At 30.4% G+C, this 18,272-nt stretch overlaps 1 protein-coding gene across 1 annotated transcript; it reads right to left on the minus strand.

Annotated features, from left to right (window-relative positions):
• Positions 1-6,321: 6,321 nt before the first annotated feature.
• LOC143075251 (uncharacterized) lies at positions 6,322-17,545 on the minus strand. The gene is made up of 8 exons (XM_076250614.1): positions 17,439-17,545; positions 11,894-12,019; positions 10,473-10,558; positions 9,553-9,879; positions 9,040-9,158; positions 8,651-8,831; positions 8,126-8,218; positions 6,322-7,266 (listed from the first exon to the last, which is right to left on the minus strand). The coding sequence occupies exons 3-8, from the start codon at positions 10,525-10,527 to the stop codon at positions 7,121-7,123; spliced, it is 921 nt and encodes a 306-aa protein (XP_076106729.1). The 5' UTR covers positions 10,528-10,558; positions 11,894-12,019; positions 17,439-17,545; the 3' UTR covers positions 6,322-7,120.
• Between the last annotated feature and the right edge of the window lie 727 nt (positions 17,546-18,272).

The raw sequence follows: 18,272 nt of genomic DNA on the forward strand, positions 1-18,272 counted from the left end.
ATCATATTTGTCCTCAATGACATAGGCAATGTGAAGAACACGGATTGATCGCTTTGTGTGAAGAAATAAACATGTGTCTTTTTAATCGTTGATGCCAGATTTTAAGGGATCCCTTCAATTGTTGCATCTTGTTTACTGTCTCAAATTCTTATAAATCACAAGGCCATGGTAAAGTAAATCTTTTTACAGTCAGAAAAGGTTAAGTCATTTTGTAAATGGTTTATAAACGTACGTGATATGATTTTTTCTATATTACGCTGTCATAAATCTTGAGTGCTAAACTAATAATACAACAACAAAAACACGTAGACTAAACTTGAATTTTTATGTCTGGACTATGATATTTTACAAGGTATTGTTTGATCAGAAATGAATACAAAGTGGAACTTGGTTTAGCACGACAGTACATGGTGTATTTTAAAATTCTATCAGCATTGAAAAGTTATGATACATGTATCACAAATATAACTGTTTGTTAATATATTCACTAGAGTAAAAATGGACGTGTTTTACAGATACTGTTATCAAATATTCCGTGTCGATGTATGTTGACGTCAGTTTATTTTTGCACCTCAGTGATTTAGTTGTTCCGTTGTTTTCCTCTTATAGTTGACTAGTTTCCAACAGTTTTAGTTTTTAAACCCAGTTTGTTTGCTTCCAATCGATTTATAATTTTTGAAGATCTGTATATCACTGTTAATTCTTTTAATTTGAAAAACAATAAATTTAACATTTATCAAGACTAAATAGAAGAAAATATTACATTGAAATCGTAAAAAAACACAAATACCACTTGCCAAGAAACATTTAACTGATTCACCTGTCTATGTTGTGTGCAAAAGTCAAACACATGAAAATGCAAATGCAAACGGATTGTTTGAAAAGCTCTCTTAGTATAAAACTGTGCATGGTCATAGCTATCGAGCTCGAAACAAGATGGCAATGATCAGTTGTATGATGTGAAACATTGTGTGTGTGATATGTAAATAATTTAACAAACTGTGACTTTAACTGTGTTTTTGTTTAGTTCTTTTACGTCACCTATATATAGTCATTTTTTTTTCTATTTCAAATAAAGGCAACAGTAGTATACCGCTGTATAAACTCATAAAAAACAAAATCGGGGTAACAAACTAAAACTGAGGGAAACGCATAAATATAAGAGGAGAACAACGACACAACACTACAAAACATCGACAAAAACACGTAGACTAGACTTGAATTGTTATACCTTGAGTACGATATTCACAAGGTATTGTTTAATCAGAAATAAAATACATAGTTAATCGTCTTTTAAAACGACAGTACAAGGAGTATCTATTAGCATTGAAAATTACAAGTTATCATATCTGTATCACAAATATATGTGTTTGTTTACATATTGATGTTGGCGTTTGTTTATTTTTGAACTCCAGTGATTCAGTTATTCCGTTATTTCCTTTTATAGTTGATGCGGTTCTCACAATGTTTTAGTTTTCAACCAATATTTGTTTTCTCTCAATCAATTGAGAACTGTTGAACCACTGTTGCATTTATTAATTTGAAAAGCAATCAATTTATATATTTCTAAGACTGAATACAAAACAATTGTATATGAAAAAAGGTAAACCAAAACAATACCGATCGCAAAGAAAAAATTAAAACTAATTCACCTGTCTGAAAAAGTCGAACACATTACAATTAAAAAGCAAACTGACTTTCTGAAAAGCTCTTTTAGAATAACACAGTACATGGTCAAAAGTGTCGAGGTTGAAACCAGCCCTCGAGGTGAGATTGCATGATGCGCAATTTTTTGCGAGTGATATGTAACTAATCAAACAGACTGAAAATTTAATTTTGAAAAGAAAGTATTTTGTTGGTTTTTTTTTTTGGGGGGGGGGGGGGGGCATGTGATGTCAAATAGTTCTTGTGATTTACTTACTAACGTTTTCTTTTTTTATTCGAAAGGTTCATCGCCATAGATAAAATTAATACTACATAAATCTCTTGCGTCCAAATCGCCTCTCTAGATACACTTTCATAATAAATGCTTTAACTACAACATTTGAAAATCACAGACAAACAAAGCTTGAATTAAAGTTATGAACAATATAACAAACAAAAGGACATAAGGAGGTAATTTTGCTATATGGGAGTTATTATCTTAATTTCATTGTATACATTTTTGTGTGTTGCCAAATTATATATTACACTTTACTTTTTAATGTAAAATTTATGATTTAGACGTAAATTTACTATAGACTATTGATATTGTACAAATACAAGTATACAAACTATAAAATCATGATTGCATGAGAGTTCAATAATTTTGTTTATCCTTCAACAAATATTGACCAAAATACATGTACTTGTGTTAAACTTATAGATTATGTTATAAACTTGAACACTGAATATATAAAATAGGATTTCTAGTTTACTTCATTGATGGTAACAGAGATGCATAACCCGTGGGTGTTTTGTTTTATCAAATAGTCTAATAAAAATTACTTAGATCATCTGCACTTAATACATATTTTAACGACAGATGATACAATGATAATTTAGTAAACACGTCATTTTAAAGTTTTGAAAATACTAATGACCTATTTCACACACAACGTCTAGATTATGCCTTTGATGTCAGGACCTTTACTGATTTAATTTTATCAAAATTAAAAGCAGAAGGGAGAAAATATTACTCATACATTTATTATCTGAACGTATTTATAAATATGTTAATCATAATTTCTCGCCGCCGCATGCATCACAAATTAGTCACATACTTTTTAATTGGAACTCCTTGTGTTATTATTCTAAGAGCCGACATAGTACCAAAAGCTTAATTTGTATTTACTAAGCATGAAAAGTTTCAACTTTGCAAGATAGAATTTTCTTTAAAAGTATTTACGTTAAGCTCTACACATTCATAGTATTAATAAGGAATCGTATGAATTGTTTTATAATAATCATTTTGCAGCTTTGTATAACTGACAAAATGTGTTTTTCTAAATCATTGTTGAATTATGTACTGTGACCTAGGGCTTCTACAAAGGCCATTTAGACTTTGTTGTTTAGTGTTCTCATTGTGTTCTTCATTTTCCGCCAGTCAGCCGTCGTACAACTGCTAAATGGATGCAAATATAATTATGTGATGAAACATAAATGAAAAAAATGGTATGATTGCCAATAAGACAAAAGCCAAGGAGCGAAACATAGTAAAAAACTAGCTATGGAAGACTCTGAAATACAAACACAAAAACAATTCAAACGAGACAGCTGTTTTTTGCATAAAACGTTAAACAATAACAATCATTTTATCCATATTCAAAGGGCAACCTTGGGAAAGTTTTGAAACAAATAGTTTTCAATTTCGTAGGCAGATCGTCGACTACGCATGCGAAATCGCGTATAAGACACAGATCGATAACGTTTTCCTAATTGAGATATTTTCTAAAAATATTGTGTTTTCTCAGGAAAAAAATATTGTTTCATAAATATTTTCGACTGTGTATGGTTTTAGATGAGTTGCGGCACAATGAAATCGGTGTCTTCCTTTAGTAGCATAGCTTTGTGCGTCTTACGACCATTTGAAACTAGTAACATTTCAAAGTACTTTGATGTGATTTGTAGACTTGAGATACGTGCAAATTAGTTAGTATTACAAACATAAACGATAGCGCATTAGGGAAATCACCTCCAGTTTCATATATTGAATGTGACCTAAAACTACATGTAGACCATTAATGACGTCAACAACAACAATTATCTTTGGGTTTTTGTGGATTTTGTATCATTTAACCTGATAACTATTAACATGCTTTGTCTTAAATAGTAACTTTCATGTTACACTTTGCTCTAATTATAACTTATACAAAACAATTAAGATATAACGTTACTAATATTTCTTGCACAGAGTAACTTTTAAATTATTTATAATTCGTTTAGAATACTAAAAGTATTAAATAATAACGTCTCATTTCTTACAGGTGTTTTGTAAGTATAGCAGTTTAATCGAAGATGGTCAAATTTCCAGAACAATATGCCTTTGAAATCTAATCAAATCTTGTATTTTTCTAAAATATTCCCTCTTGAAAAAACAAAATAACGTCATTTTATATGTCAAAATTAATATAGAATATAATAATCAGATGTTATAATTAGGTCTTTACACTTTTTGTGAAAAGACCTTTTGTTTTTCTTCTGATTATTATTTTTTTTTCTTCTGCCGTCTGAGATGCTTTTTTGTCTTACAACATATGGAATGGATTTTTGGCCAATGATGTTGTACAGTAATGGGGGAGGGGGGGGGGGTTACAACTCACCCTGTGTGATCAAACACTTCTTCTTATAGGTTATCTCTGTATCTCTAAAACCGTAAATGATTTTAACAAACTGTTTTCACCAAATTGTTCATCTACTCTTAAGAATGATTTGGTTAATTTTGACTAGAGTGATCGGAAGACATCTTATGGGAGTTATTTCCCTTTGGAAATTTAAGATAGGCGATGTGTTAGATAAATTCATACGTTATAAGTCGTAGAGGCCTAGAGTCTTTTGAAGTCCTTGGTCCATTTAAAGACATTGAGGTCAAGGTCATGTTATAAATTTTGAATTTTGCTTGTCATCGTTATGTCAAAGAAAATGTGACAGTAAATGATATGATGTGTTTGCCAAATAACTGTTTACAAAAAGGCGCAACTTCAACTTATTTAAGTCGAAGAGTTTTACCCTTATTGGAGTTTTCTCCCCTTTTGTTTTTGAAATCAGTATTTCTCCACATCCATACAAGTGATTGACCTGGTGTTTTTTTTTTTTTGAGATCACTGACCTATGACCTAAAAATTGAGGTCAAGGTCAAAGGTCAATATGACGTTCTAGATTTTGACCTTTGCTAAAAATTCTTTCTGGTTCATTATAAAACAATTAAGTCTTCTGCATAAACCTATCAATCTTATTTTTTTATATAAGTTTAATTTACCACATAACATCAACACGGAGTGACATTTTCTAACATCGTTTTTAAAATCTCATTCTTATTATTGAGGTGGAAAGACCTTCAATTGTTCTCTGGAGAATAAACCTAACCTGTGACAGAATCATTTTATGTTACGGAAACCGTTTTGTCGTCCAAAGTTCCGTTTGTTTAAAATATACAGATATAGCACGTGTTACAGCAAAGGATGGTTTGTAGTATCAGAGAAATGGCATTATGTCGTCACATCGTTTACACTTTTCAGAACAAATCATACGAGTAACAAAAGATATAACTGATGAACATTTCAGTATAACTTACGTTAAATTTTATTCGTACGATTCTTTTGTGAAAAGAGTCCCTGTCTCTTCTGATAATATATATATCCTGATGCTAATTTTATAACATGTGCAGAGATTGTTTCACAACCGTGCATTTTATTTCTTTTGCGGTCGCCTCCGTTGAATATATCCGTATTGTGTTTGCAACTTACAAATTGATACCGGATAGTATGGTTCTATTCAAAAAAAGTGTGGCATCGTCACAATGTTCAGGTGTAATATTACTTAATATTTTGAATATGAAAATAACAATTTTATAATTTACGATAAAGAGCCAATGTGACAGGTTCCGGAGCAAGGTAAACAAAATAATTAAAAAAAACTGACGACACCATCGCTAAAAAAGGAAAAATGACAAACAAGCCAACGCAAAGTTAATTCTTTATTGAAAGCAGAAATAGAAATACTGACAACGTCAATAAACCAGAGAAAGCATCATGCGATCAAACCAGCGGAATAAACACCTCCAGCTCTATATGTGGGTGCAATTGTTGTGCTCATACAAAATCCGATTATGAGCCTCATTGTATGAATCCAAAATTAAGGAAAAGAAAACAGGATTGTTGTTTCATAATTGGAACATAACTGTAACATGAAATCAGGGCAATTAAGTGACAGGACATGATCACTATAAAGTGTCGAAATGTTATATAATTTGACTGAATGCTATTTTCTATAATGTAATAAGATGTGGTATGATTATCAATTAGACAACTGTCTACCAAAATTCAAATGAAGTGCATGTAAGCAATTATAGGCAATCGCACATGGCCTCTTGCGTCACTATTTATTTATGCATCTCTGGTTCGGAAATGTTTAAAATCATGAAAAGATCTCCTGACGCAAGAAATGTATTGTATCATTTCCTTTTATTCCTAAATCAAACCCGCAAAAAATCATTTACGATACAAACAGCAAAAAAGGTGGTATTATGTAATTTTTTGTCTCTACTGTTTGTCTAAGGCTGTACTGTTCTTACTACTTTGTAAGAACAGGAAAAGCAGAATTAAACATTCAACTGAACATATATTATTTTCGAAAGGCTTTATTTAAAACTAATTTTATAGACTTAATTGTAGAAAGCACTATACTAATGCCAAATCTTTTGTTCGTCGTTTGTAAATGAAGCCTTTGAAATTGGCAGGAAGCAATCGCCAAAGGCCAGTGAATTCACAAAATGCATTCATTATGACAATCACACTTTTAAATTCACTTTTACAATAAATAATAACAATTACAAATATTTTTTCTATTTAATCATAACACGTTTAGCTGCGCCTTGAAATATGAAATAATACTTGCTGGTCATGAATAGGAAATATTTACAGATGATTTCACTGAATGAAATGGTATGCTCAAATAATTGATCATACAAGACCTGCATGGTAGTTAAGGTCGTTACAAAAAACTCGTCGTCGCCCAAATTACATCACATATTAGTATTTGAATGGATGTATGACAATAGATACAGAATTCGGCTTATGCACTGAGGATATTCATACATAGTACATTCTTAAAATAACATGCACTATATTGACTCATAGTGATAGATGGTTTTCTTTGACTTATTTACTACTGTTCGTACTAACAACCGAATGCCTTAATCAGCAGTACACTTATAGTTAATTGGTGGACAAAACATGTTTTAATCAATGCACGTATCTCCAGTTCTGTTGTTACTAAAGTGTAAAACCGGTTGGTCTGAGATTATTTTGCGGGAATGACATCATTGAACTGCCAAATGTTACTGTGTCGTGATAACGCAAGCATTATGGCACCTGAAATTGTATTTTAAATGTTCACCATCATGATGATAAACAAATATTGACTAGACCTCCATCATTGTTGATGTTTCTTTTTCCTGTTGATATTTTTCTGAAGGAGTTAGTAATTGCACGTGATTGTTATTTGTCCTTTCCACTTGTGTCTTCTTTTCATTGGTCCAACATCGCAAACCAAACTGAGCCTTACGTCCTTTCGTAAGAAAAAGAACACTATTAAAGTTATATTTTTAATGTTTATATTTTTATCAAACTTTATGCCAATTATATTTAAACATTTTAAAATTTCTAATAATTGTTAAAAGAAATATTATTCCGTACGAATGTTTTTATTTTTGTTTTAAACTACTGGTAAATTGACCATTACGGTACGATAGAGCTATCGAATTCTGCGTTCAACTTTTAATCATTTTAAACATATATACATGTGTACATAGGACGCTAATTTCAATTAACCTCACAAGATTAAAAAAAAAACCAGAAGGGTTGCTGCCATCAGGCTAATTATACAATGGGGAAAAAAACTTAATATAGTATATTCTTAACCCAAAGGAACTGTGAACTTGATACTACGCATATTTGGCCTTTTTACGTTTCTATGCAAGCGTCACTGTCGAGTCTTTGGTTAAGAAAACGAGCATCTGGTGTAATACATTTTCATTTTTGTGTCAATATTTATAATGAGGTTTCGTCGCCGACAGTATCACCGTCTTATTAGTAAGCACTCCTCTGTTGCAATGAATTAACATATAAATACTTATAAATTAATCGTCTACAAACATTTTTCGAAAACTATGGATTAATATCCCAGCAATATATGCAATAGATAACCATATATGTATTAAGCAATCATTTCAGGATTTCGGTTTTCAATGCTCTTCAACTTTATGTTATATTTTCTGAATTTTCTGAATAAAGATTGTTTTCTTTGAGCGTCAATAATATGTTTTGTGTGAACGCAACGTGCGTCTGGCATACCAACTAATTTTTCTTGTATTTTACGAAACGAACTGTTATTACGGTGTATCAATGAAATAAAATAGTAAACTTACTTTTAGTCAACCATATGCAAATCGACAATATTATAACACTTCCTGAAAATCCGATGGCTAGTAAAGTCATTGTCGGCATGCTTGCGTTTTCTTCTAAAAATTAAAACAACAAACATGAAATTACGCATAAAAGACACATTTTTACTTTTGAAAAGCCACAAGAATGAGAACAAATGAAAATATTAAGAAAAAAGCACTGTTTAATTCACATATTAAGTTTGCCTACCCCGATTTTACCTGATGAAAATCTAGAGAAAAAGCCGTGTTAACTTTTTTGTAACGTATTACATAATAGGTACAAAATGTACTTGATAAGCTAAAATAAGATATAAATTAACTGCACAATTTCACAAAAAGCGTTTTATTATTTATTTGTCATAGTTTATGAAGAAATCTTCCAAAATAATCTAAGCACTAAAACTCAAATTTATGACCAGCAAGAGTGACTGGAATATAGTTTCTTAAATATACAATGTAAAGATGTAACAGGAAAACAGATAATAAGACAAAATAGTTTCAGCTTACCCTGACACAAATCTATGTATTCGTCAAAAATGGTGACATTACGATACACAAATGTACACAGTATTTGTAGTCTACCTTCACAACCAACACTGTCCACAGGAAAATTATAAATCACTTTAACATCGTTATAATATGTGTACCGTTTCATAACAGCAACAGTTGTCTCATTGATAAACAACCCCTACAAAAGAGAGAAAAGGTCCGTCTTATATACTTTACATAAATTTTTATTTTATGTTCAAACACAAAAAAATATTAATTCATTAACATAAGTGGTACGATAAGGTCCATATTATGTATTTTTTTTCTATATTATTTGTCTGCTTAATGAATGTTTTTTAGTATATACTTGGGATAAATAATAGTTAAAAGCATGTTTGCATTCTCACCTTAAACAGTGCTGAACAAACAGGAACAGGGTTCACCTTTTCTAACATAATTTCTATCTCCATTTTGCCATTGTTGATATTTTTTCCAGATGTTGTTGTTGTTTCATTTGCTGGTAGAGCTATACAAAAATTAACAAATAACAACATAAATTGAATATCTTAACATTAAGATGTGTCAATGATATTTCGCATACAATAATAAAAATATTCAAACATTGCCAATAGCTTATTTAGTTTATAAATGTCTTGGACGTCAAAATAACAAATTGCGCTAAATCGTTTCGTCTTTTATTTGTCTTTTTCAAATGTATGAAATTCAAATAAATCTTTGAATAATGTAATACGCACATTTTAAAGACAATTTTTCTATGTCTTAATGTTTGATTGGATATTTCTGTTGTTGTCTTTTTTGTGTTTCCGGTTTCTTTTGTTACTAAATGTAAAAAAAAATATAGGATGGTATACAACTCAATTGAAATTTGTATACATGTTTTAAAAATTAAAAGTACTTACACATGACATGGTTTGGTTCGACAGATAGATTCTTAGTGAAATCAGAAAATCCACAGGAACACGTGTATTGACAGTCCAAATCTGATTCACTTAAATTGTGAATTAATAACCCGAAATCTTGACTGTTATTTCGTATTAACATTTCATACTTAGATGGGTTAAGGCATTTATGATCCATACAAAGCAAATCGTATTGTTGGCCTCCTGTCCACTGTCGAAGATCTGCTTGTTGTTTTGAAATATTGTTCTCCTTTTTCTCACCCATGGAGCACCACAACACAACGTCTTTTCCAAAGCTCACGGGCAGGGTTGTTAGATTCCACGAAGCTGAAAGCAAATAACATTTTGATAACAGATATGTTTAAAACAATTGTTAACAAGACTATAAATGTTGTTTTAATTTTTCTTATAAACTGACTACATTCGGCAACTACTTTTACAATTTTGGAAATAAAAGGAGAAGTATCACATTGAAAATAATTGTACATTGTATATTGGAGTGTCTTTAAAAAGACAATTAGTATAAAAGAGATATCATTTTTGATGATAGATTAAAACATACCTAATAAAAACTTCGTATAGAAAACAATTTAGATGGGAATTTGTCTAAACGTTTTTTGGTGTCCTGGAGGTGAAAGGAAGATGTACCATGGTGCAATGATCTATTGAGTAATAACACCATGTATTAGGCGAAAAACATTTTAGCACGTTTGTGTTATATTGCATCTACTCTACAATAGTTAAAGCGGACATACTTGTCACTATTAAACAGAAATACTTGTTAGAACGATAACACTATAATACTGAAATTGATATCACATTTATTCTGTCGACTAATAACCTTAAACAAACTTAATCTTCAACATTAGATATCAATAACATTTCATGTATGCATTCGAAACATTAATAAACTTTCTTACCAGCCGTATGTACTTTATCCACAACGAATACCATCATTACAATGTAAGGCAACATTTTATTAATATTGGATGGTCTTTACAACAATCTAGAAAGAAAGAAATATATTTCGTTGATTGGTACATGAGTGATATTTTAAACAAGCTTGTTATCAAAATCATGTGCATTGTCTTTTTTGTAATAAACTTTTATTATAACAGCATATTTGAAATTCGATCGGTGTATCCAAATACACAACAACAAAGAACAACACAATACTGCTTTTCTTGATACAATTCAGCTTATTCACGATTGCATTTTTATCCATGTTTTGTTTTGCAGGCTCATTCGTATATTTGTTCGTTTGTGTCAAAGTACTATTTTGCAAATCAAACAGTTGATTACATTGTCATTTTACTGTGAACATGAAAGGCTCATCAGTAGTCTTAACTTAGACTTTAAAGTGATCAATTAGTATGTTCGATCTGTTAATTTAAAGGACACCATATCTAGAGCTAAAGATGGCTATCAACGTACATTTAGCTTTTTGAGGTATTTTATTAACGTTAACCTGAGAAAGCATTTAAATGATACCGTAAGTTTAGTTTAAACATATTTAATTATAGTGGATTGGGAAACAAGTTTTGCAACTTATATTAATCCCTTTCCACTTTGCGGGTGCAAGTGCTGCCTTGTAGCGGCATTAGCCTGCTCTTTTTCGAAATCTACAAGGATGTCTTTAACGTGCAAGAGATATGACTCTCTCTTAACACTGGTCAGCCATTTATCGTCCCCTTCCGACGGACTATCATCGTTTCCTAGAGACCATATTCGCCAATGGTGTCAAGGGAGCGCCGAAAATTCAGTCCCTGAAATTTTCATCCGTAAGTGCACAACAGGCGATAATTCAACAAAATAACCACAAATTAACAATATACATTTACTAATTGTGGTTTGTCAAATTATAAAATTATTCACTTCGCTGAAATTTACAAACGAAAAATTATGTGACTTGTTGATAGAGACGATGTACACCAATCGTGGTGATTGAATGATAAGCGCGTTAATTTATTATTTAACTGAGCCGTTAAATAATACCCTGTTTTGTATGTTTCTTTGCTTTTTTTTTCATACTGACAATGAACTATTACAATGCATTCGCGTGAATATGTGACATAACAGAAGTGTTTTAAAAGGGGTTCAATTGCTTCAATAGTGCACTAAGAATACCCTATATGAATTTTACATACTCACATAGAAAATGCAAAATATTAAAGCAAATACTTTTTTATAGACGACAAAAAAACATGAGTGTTTCCTGGCATTTTTCTCCAAAGTTCCGTCTCATATTATATAAGTTTTCGATTTTGAAATAGGGAGAAACATTTGTATATAATACTCGGGTTTTGATCGTGCAATCTTAATTCAGTTAGTTCAAACTTACCTGCAATATTATATGTTCTGCATCAAATGTGGACTGAGCTCTTACTAAATGTAGCTATTAATGCAGTGACCACGAACAGTATGCCACGATGATTTCTGTATTTCTGTCTGCACTATACTATCTAAACTAAAGGAGGATAAAATATAATCTTAATAATAAATATCATCAATTTCTATTTTTATACAATGACGAATGATCGTACCCGGGACTTCCCAATTTCTATGTTGTCTTGTTCAAGTGCACTATAAAATTGCATATCGGTCTTTAAAGATTCAATTTAAATGTTGAACCTGTTTCACTGACTACTGAACTGTTAAAATACATGGTCGGGGAGAGATTCAATACAACGATAAGCAAATCTTTGAGACTAAAGAAAATATTTGTCTTGCAAAATATTACAATAATTGCGACTTCTGTTGTCTTTATAAAAAAAGTGAAATGTATTTATTTATGTTTTACATTCAGATTTTAAACTTCATTTAAGATCTCATTCCATAGTCCTCTTTATAAACAAAGTAGATTAATGAAACTGTCAGTTTGAGTACAAATATAATTATATATATAATGACCCCAAACGTGTACGTAAATTTTTAGGCATTTAAGAGATTTTGTTTAGAAGTATTAATACAACGCTAAATTTAAATCAAATGGTCGTATGCATACCTCTTAGAAATGCTTACTTTTACTTTTTTGATGATTTTGTTTTTAAATTGTACTTTAATTAATCTGTAAATGAATAATTTTGTGTATATTCTTGTATACTTCAGGTAATAGTAATTGTAGCAATTTATATTATATCAGTCTATCATAATAACAAATCTAAACATAAATACAGCACATTATGATCATGCTGATAATATAACCTTTTAACAATAACAACATTCAAATTTAAACTAAAAAAGATTTCAAAAAATAAAAATTATATTTAAAGTATCATCATAAATCTACCTCTTACAGTAAACTGTACGGTCCCGTGTTCCTAAGCTTGTATCAAATCATTTAAATGGATGTGAAAGTTTTCAATTTCTTTTTGCGTACTGTTTGTTTATAACGGTTGTTTTGTATGGTATGGTTAACAGATGTCTAATATCATACAACGCTGTCTTACACAAATATTACATTAAACTAATGCCCGGTACAATTTGGTTATTATATAACAAAATGGTAAAAATCACAACAGTCAATTATCGATACACATCATTCACCAAACGCAATCGTCAACTTCGGATATCTTTTTGATATGAACGTGAAACATCGATGATCTTTCATAACAGAAGCTCATTGATTATCAAAATGATTTGCTTGCCTTTCTGGAATTGAATGATATTTTTCATAGTACAATTAAAACTCGATCGGTCCATTAATATTACAACAGAACAATACTACTGGTATAGATATCGTCTTATCTTGTTCACGATTAAAATTCAATTAATTGTTTTCGGGTGTAGGCCCACCCGTAAATTTGTTACTTTAGGTCAGCGTACTGTATTGAAAATCAAAAATGTAAACAAAACAAATCACCATCTTATCTTTGTTTATTCATGAGAATAAAGACTAAGATCTAATATTTTTATTGTATTTAAATGAGACCACAATTTCTTCTTGTATATCAATAAGAAGTCTTAACTCAAACTTCAACTCATATTACTACTCTGAAATTTATATCGGTTATTATTAAAAGTACCAAAATCATGAATGTTAACTATTGTACATTTAGTATTTTAAAAGTATTTCAAATTACGTTTTGGTCATAAATTACCTGACAATATATTCAAATGACACCATAACCGCAACCTTAACCAGGCGCTTATTAAACCAAATACACATAGTTGAACAATTGTATACTTCAAGAACTCTTTAAAGTTTGCGGTTTGTCAAGTTATAAAATTTACAAATCACAAAGTACATCTGCACTTATCTTGGTCGCCAATTATTAGAAATCTTAACCTCTTAATATTAATCTGTTTTATTTACGTAACGATCATGGAAGCATTTTTAAAAATGTTTCATAACGACAATAATGTAATAAGTGTTCCCTATTGGAATATTGAAACAAGTACAAAAATATATGGTAAAAGCAATAAGATTATAAAAAAGCAAATAAACAAAAATAACTTCTTAAACTCTTGGTGAAAATCGATAGCAATGTAAAAAGAAAACAATGCGTGTTCCTTGGAGTTACCTGTCTGGTATCTAAAAAGAAAAATAACAAAGGTACATAACTCCAAGGAAATGTCGAACTGGAAAGTCCCTATAAACGTTTTAGAGGAAAATAAATTATATCTATATAGCAAATCATGTTTTCATTTAGTGGAGCTACTTATATTTGCATCCTTCCTCTTTAATAAGATAAACTGATAATCAAAGGCTTATTATTGGGTACGTCAGACGCGCGTCCTGTCTACATAAGGTTAGTCAGCGATGCTCAAATCATAATATTTGGAAAGCCAAAGAAGTATAAAATTGAAGAGCATCGCGGACCCAAAAATCCCAAAAAGTTGTGCCTAATACGGCTCAGGTAATCTTTATTTGGGATAAGAATAGTGTAAAGGTTTGAATCAGTAGTATTCGAACTAGTGCATAATATTATATTGAGGTATTAACAGTAAGTTTATACCATACCTTTATATGTTCAGCATAAGATGTACGATGAACTTGTTTTTACCGAAGCTAACGTTATCTTGTAAAATAATAGTTCATATCAATGATATTTATCCCTGTGAATATTCAATATTCAAATTAAATTAAATGAAGTGGGGAAAAGAATGTAAATATAAAATATAAAAAAGATTTTCTATTTTTATTAAATGACGAACGATCGGGGTTTCACCATATCTTTATCAACCTAAATAAAGCTTTGAATCATTCATATTCTAAGTAGTGCAATATAATATTTAAAAAAGGGTATTTAAAGATTCAATTTAAATGTAATACTTGTTATACTCATAAATAAACTGTTAAAAATATGGTTTAAAACAATGATGTGCAAATTGTCCCGACTTGAAAGAGATTTTTGTAAAACAAAACAGATCGATTATATGATAGACTTTAGTGCTGTTATCAAAAGTAATATGTTTTGTTGCAGTTAATTTGATATCAGTCCAGTATGTTTATCGAACAATAACAGCACCATATCATGATGATCTTTAATCTTTTTAAATAATAATAGTCTCATTCATATCTGCCCTCAATTATGATCACACCTGTGTATTTGTTATTGTAACCTTGAATCAATATATCCAACGACATAAAAACTAAAAGTAAACACAAGCTTGTATATGACTTAAAACTATTATAGTAAAGTTGTATCAGTAATCTACCTATAACTTATGCTTTCAAAAGTTATAATAACTCATTTAAGCATTTAAGTGGGTATGACAGCTTTACATTTTTTATTGCGTACTGTATTTAGATATTTAGGGAGATAGATTGCTATTTGGTTATGTAACAAGTTAACGGATGTCCCGTAAAGTAACACAACTTATTATATAATAATATTGATCAAATATCAAGCTTTTTCGATCTCGTCACTAATAATACTGTTTTCATTTTCGACTATTAGCCACGAATTTTGCATCATTTTGAAAAGCGAAAATTTTTCATGTTCCTAGAAATTTCTAAATCAACAGTATTAAAGTTAAATTGATCTTTAAATGAAGAAGTAAGCTAGTAGAGGAATAAATATAAACGGTGAATAAAATCTCAATTGAAGGGGTCTATCAGATATGGCTTAAAAACAATTAATAACACTGTAAACTAATCGGATATATTTCCGTTCTTTTATAAATTTAGATGGCGATAAAAATGGATTTGCGGTAAAAATAGTATTAGAATCGTCATAATAAACACAAATTGGGATGTTGCATTATTTACCATAGTTATCTAAATTCAAAACGATATAAGCGATATTATCAAGAGGAACCTCAAACGTAGAGGAAAAATGTTGCGGCTTATTTAGGCTTTTTTACAATCGTTTGCTCGATAAATGCAATTTTATGAGCAACTCAATCCAATGATTTACATTTCTTGGAAAGCTTTGAAAGAGAGACGAAAGATACCAGAGGGACAGTCAAACTTATAAATGGAAAATAAACTGACAACTTCATGGCTTATATAAGATTAATATGTACAAAAGAAGGGCGAAACATTAGAGGGACATTTAAACTCATAGATCAAAAATAAACTGACAACGCAATGGCTAAAAAAGGAAAGGACAAACAGAAAACCAATAGTTAACAAGACACAACATAGAAAACTAAAGACTAAGCAACAAGAACTCCATTAAAAAAAGATATGCAGATCCTGCTCCACGTGTTGCTCATGTTATTACAAACCCGCCAAAAAGTCTAATTCGTTCAGTCCCATTCATGAAAAGGGAACGGGATTGTAGTAACAACATTAGGCAAACGCCCAATATATCATCTGTGAAACGAATATTCCGTAACGGTCAATCAATTCGTGATGGCGTCCCTAATATTTACGAATGAATGATTTCAATTTCACCCTTTGGAACACTTGGTTTTAATGCTTCAATGAGAGCAGTAATATATATCAAGGAATTCATGATAAGAAATACAAGCCCTGGAATATAGTATCATATGAGAGATATATACTCCGTATGCAGGCGCTGTTGGAATTTTGCTGTATAGAAATAGAGAGTTCACACAACTAGGAAGCTTAAATCATCTCTTTTGTTGTAATATTTTGTTTCAACCCACCCTCATTGTCAATTTCTAGACGTAAATAAAGATATGAGGAAGACTTAACATTATCTGTTATATTCGTTATCTCTAGTTGGATGGGATAGATGACTTCAACATAGCAACCAAAGTTTGAATGATTTAATGAGAGAACATCATCTGTATAGCGGACAGTAAAGTAAATGATATTAAAAAAAACACAGCTTTTAATCTCTGGTCGTCGTTGTTCTATTAGCTATCATATACATTTTTTTATCTGAAAATTTTCAAATATTCTTTTATTGATCACAAATTCACAACAATCAATATGAAACAAGAATAAGAATCGTTGCTATATATGTCGACAAAAGGGGAAGCAAAAACATAAAAACATACGTTTGGAATTTTAATGATTTAGCGGGATTTCAGATATAAAAACTGTAATGTGTCCTTATTAAGACTCAGTATAATGATAAGTTTGATATATAAGAATAAATAATAAAACATGTCATTACTGGGTACACACAGCTAAATTGTGGAAAACACAACATATTCTGATCACTGTTTATATGTAAGTTGTGTGGTCGAAAATATTTCAAAGAAGTTTTCAAAAGGTAGTAAATAAAATACATGAAAATGGGGAAATAGAGTCTGGATGCACTTAAAGGCAGTTAATAAATTAACATGTCAAAATGAATGAAAAGCAAAACAAAAACTAGTGAGCTTTTGTATACATATATAGTATATATAAACACAGAGTGTTTGAATAATAACTATCGATATATCTTACGAAAAAAGTAAAATCACAAAGATACTGAACTCCGCGGAAAATTCGAAACGCTGATAAATACTAAGTTTTACATTACCACAGACTATATTCCGAATGCACCCCCTGTCTTTATCTAGCAATTAATTATACACCGTCCGTCTTTATCTAGCAATGAATTATACTAATGAGGATGTGAGATATTTTTACAAAACATGAAACTATTCTTTGTAAATGTTAACACTGTGACCAATTGGGAATTTACCACTTCCCTATGTAAAGGCTCATGCATAATTCCCCGACCTATCCACAATTAGAATGTATTTTCTCATCGCATTGATTTCATTGGATGTTATTAGATACCCATGAATCTATTTTATAATATTTAAATGTCAAAATAATACGAAATAATATACAGGACTTGTCTACTAACAATACGATTTTGATACCGTATATCACTTACACTTTTTACATAATTTGATAATAAAATGGACAGTTTAATTTTCATTTTGTTTAATTTCCACTGATTGCAAAAGTTCACATGAAGACATCACTAAAGTTCATAATCAAAGATGTAAAAAAAAACAAGAATGTGATTGATTAATAAATTATCGACGACAATTGAATAATAGTTCTATAAACTGTTTTATACATAATAGACCTCATTCGTGCGTCTATGGAAATCGTTACATCCTTCTTATGTGCATTGAGTGTTTTAAAAAAATATGATGTTTTATTGCACAAATTATTCGGCTATTATTTTTTTTTAAATATATTCATTTTTAGCCATGGCGTTGTCAGTTTATTTTCGATTTATGAGTTTGACTGTTCCTCTGGTATCTTTCGCCCATCTCTCATTGGGAAATTGTGATCAATTACCTACGGATAAAACATTATTTCTAGTTTATCACGAATAAGGAGAACCTGGAAGTCG

Source organism: Mytilus galloprovincialis, chromosome 5, assembly GCF_965363235.1.
Source record: "Mytilus galloprovincialis chromosome 5, xbMytGall1.hap1.1, whole genome shotgun sequence".
NCBI classification, from domain to species: domain Eukaryota; kingdom Metazoa; phylum Mollusca; class Bivalvia; order Mytilida; family Mytilidae; genus Mytilus; species Mytilus galloprovincialis.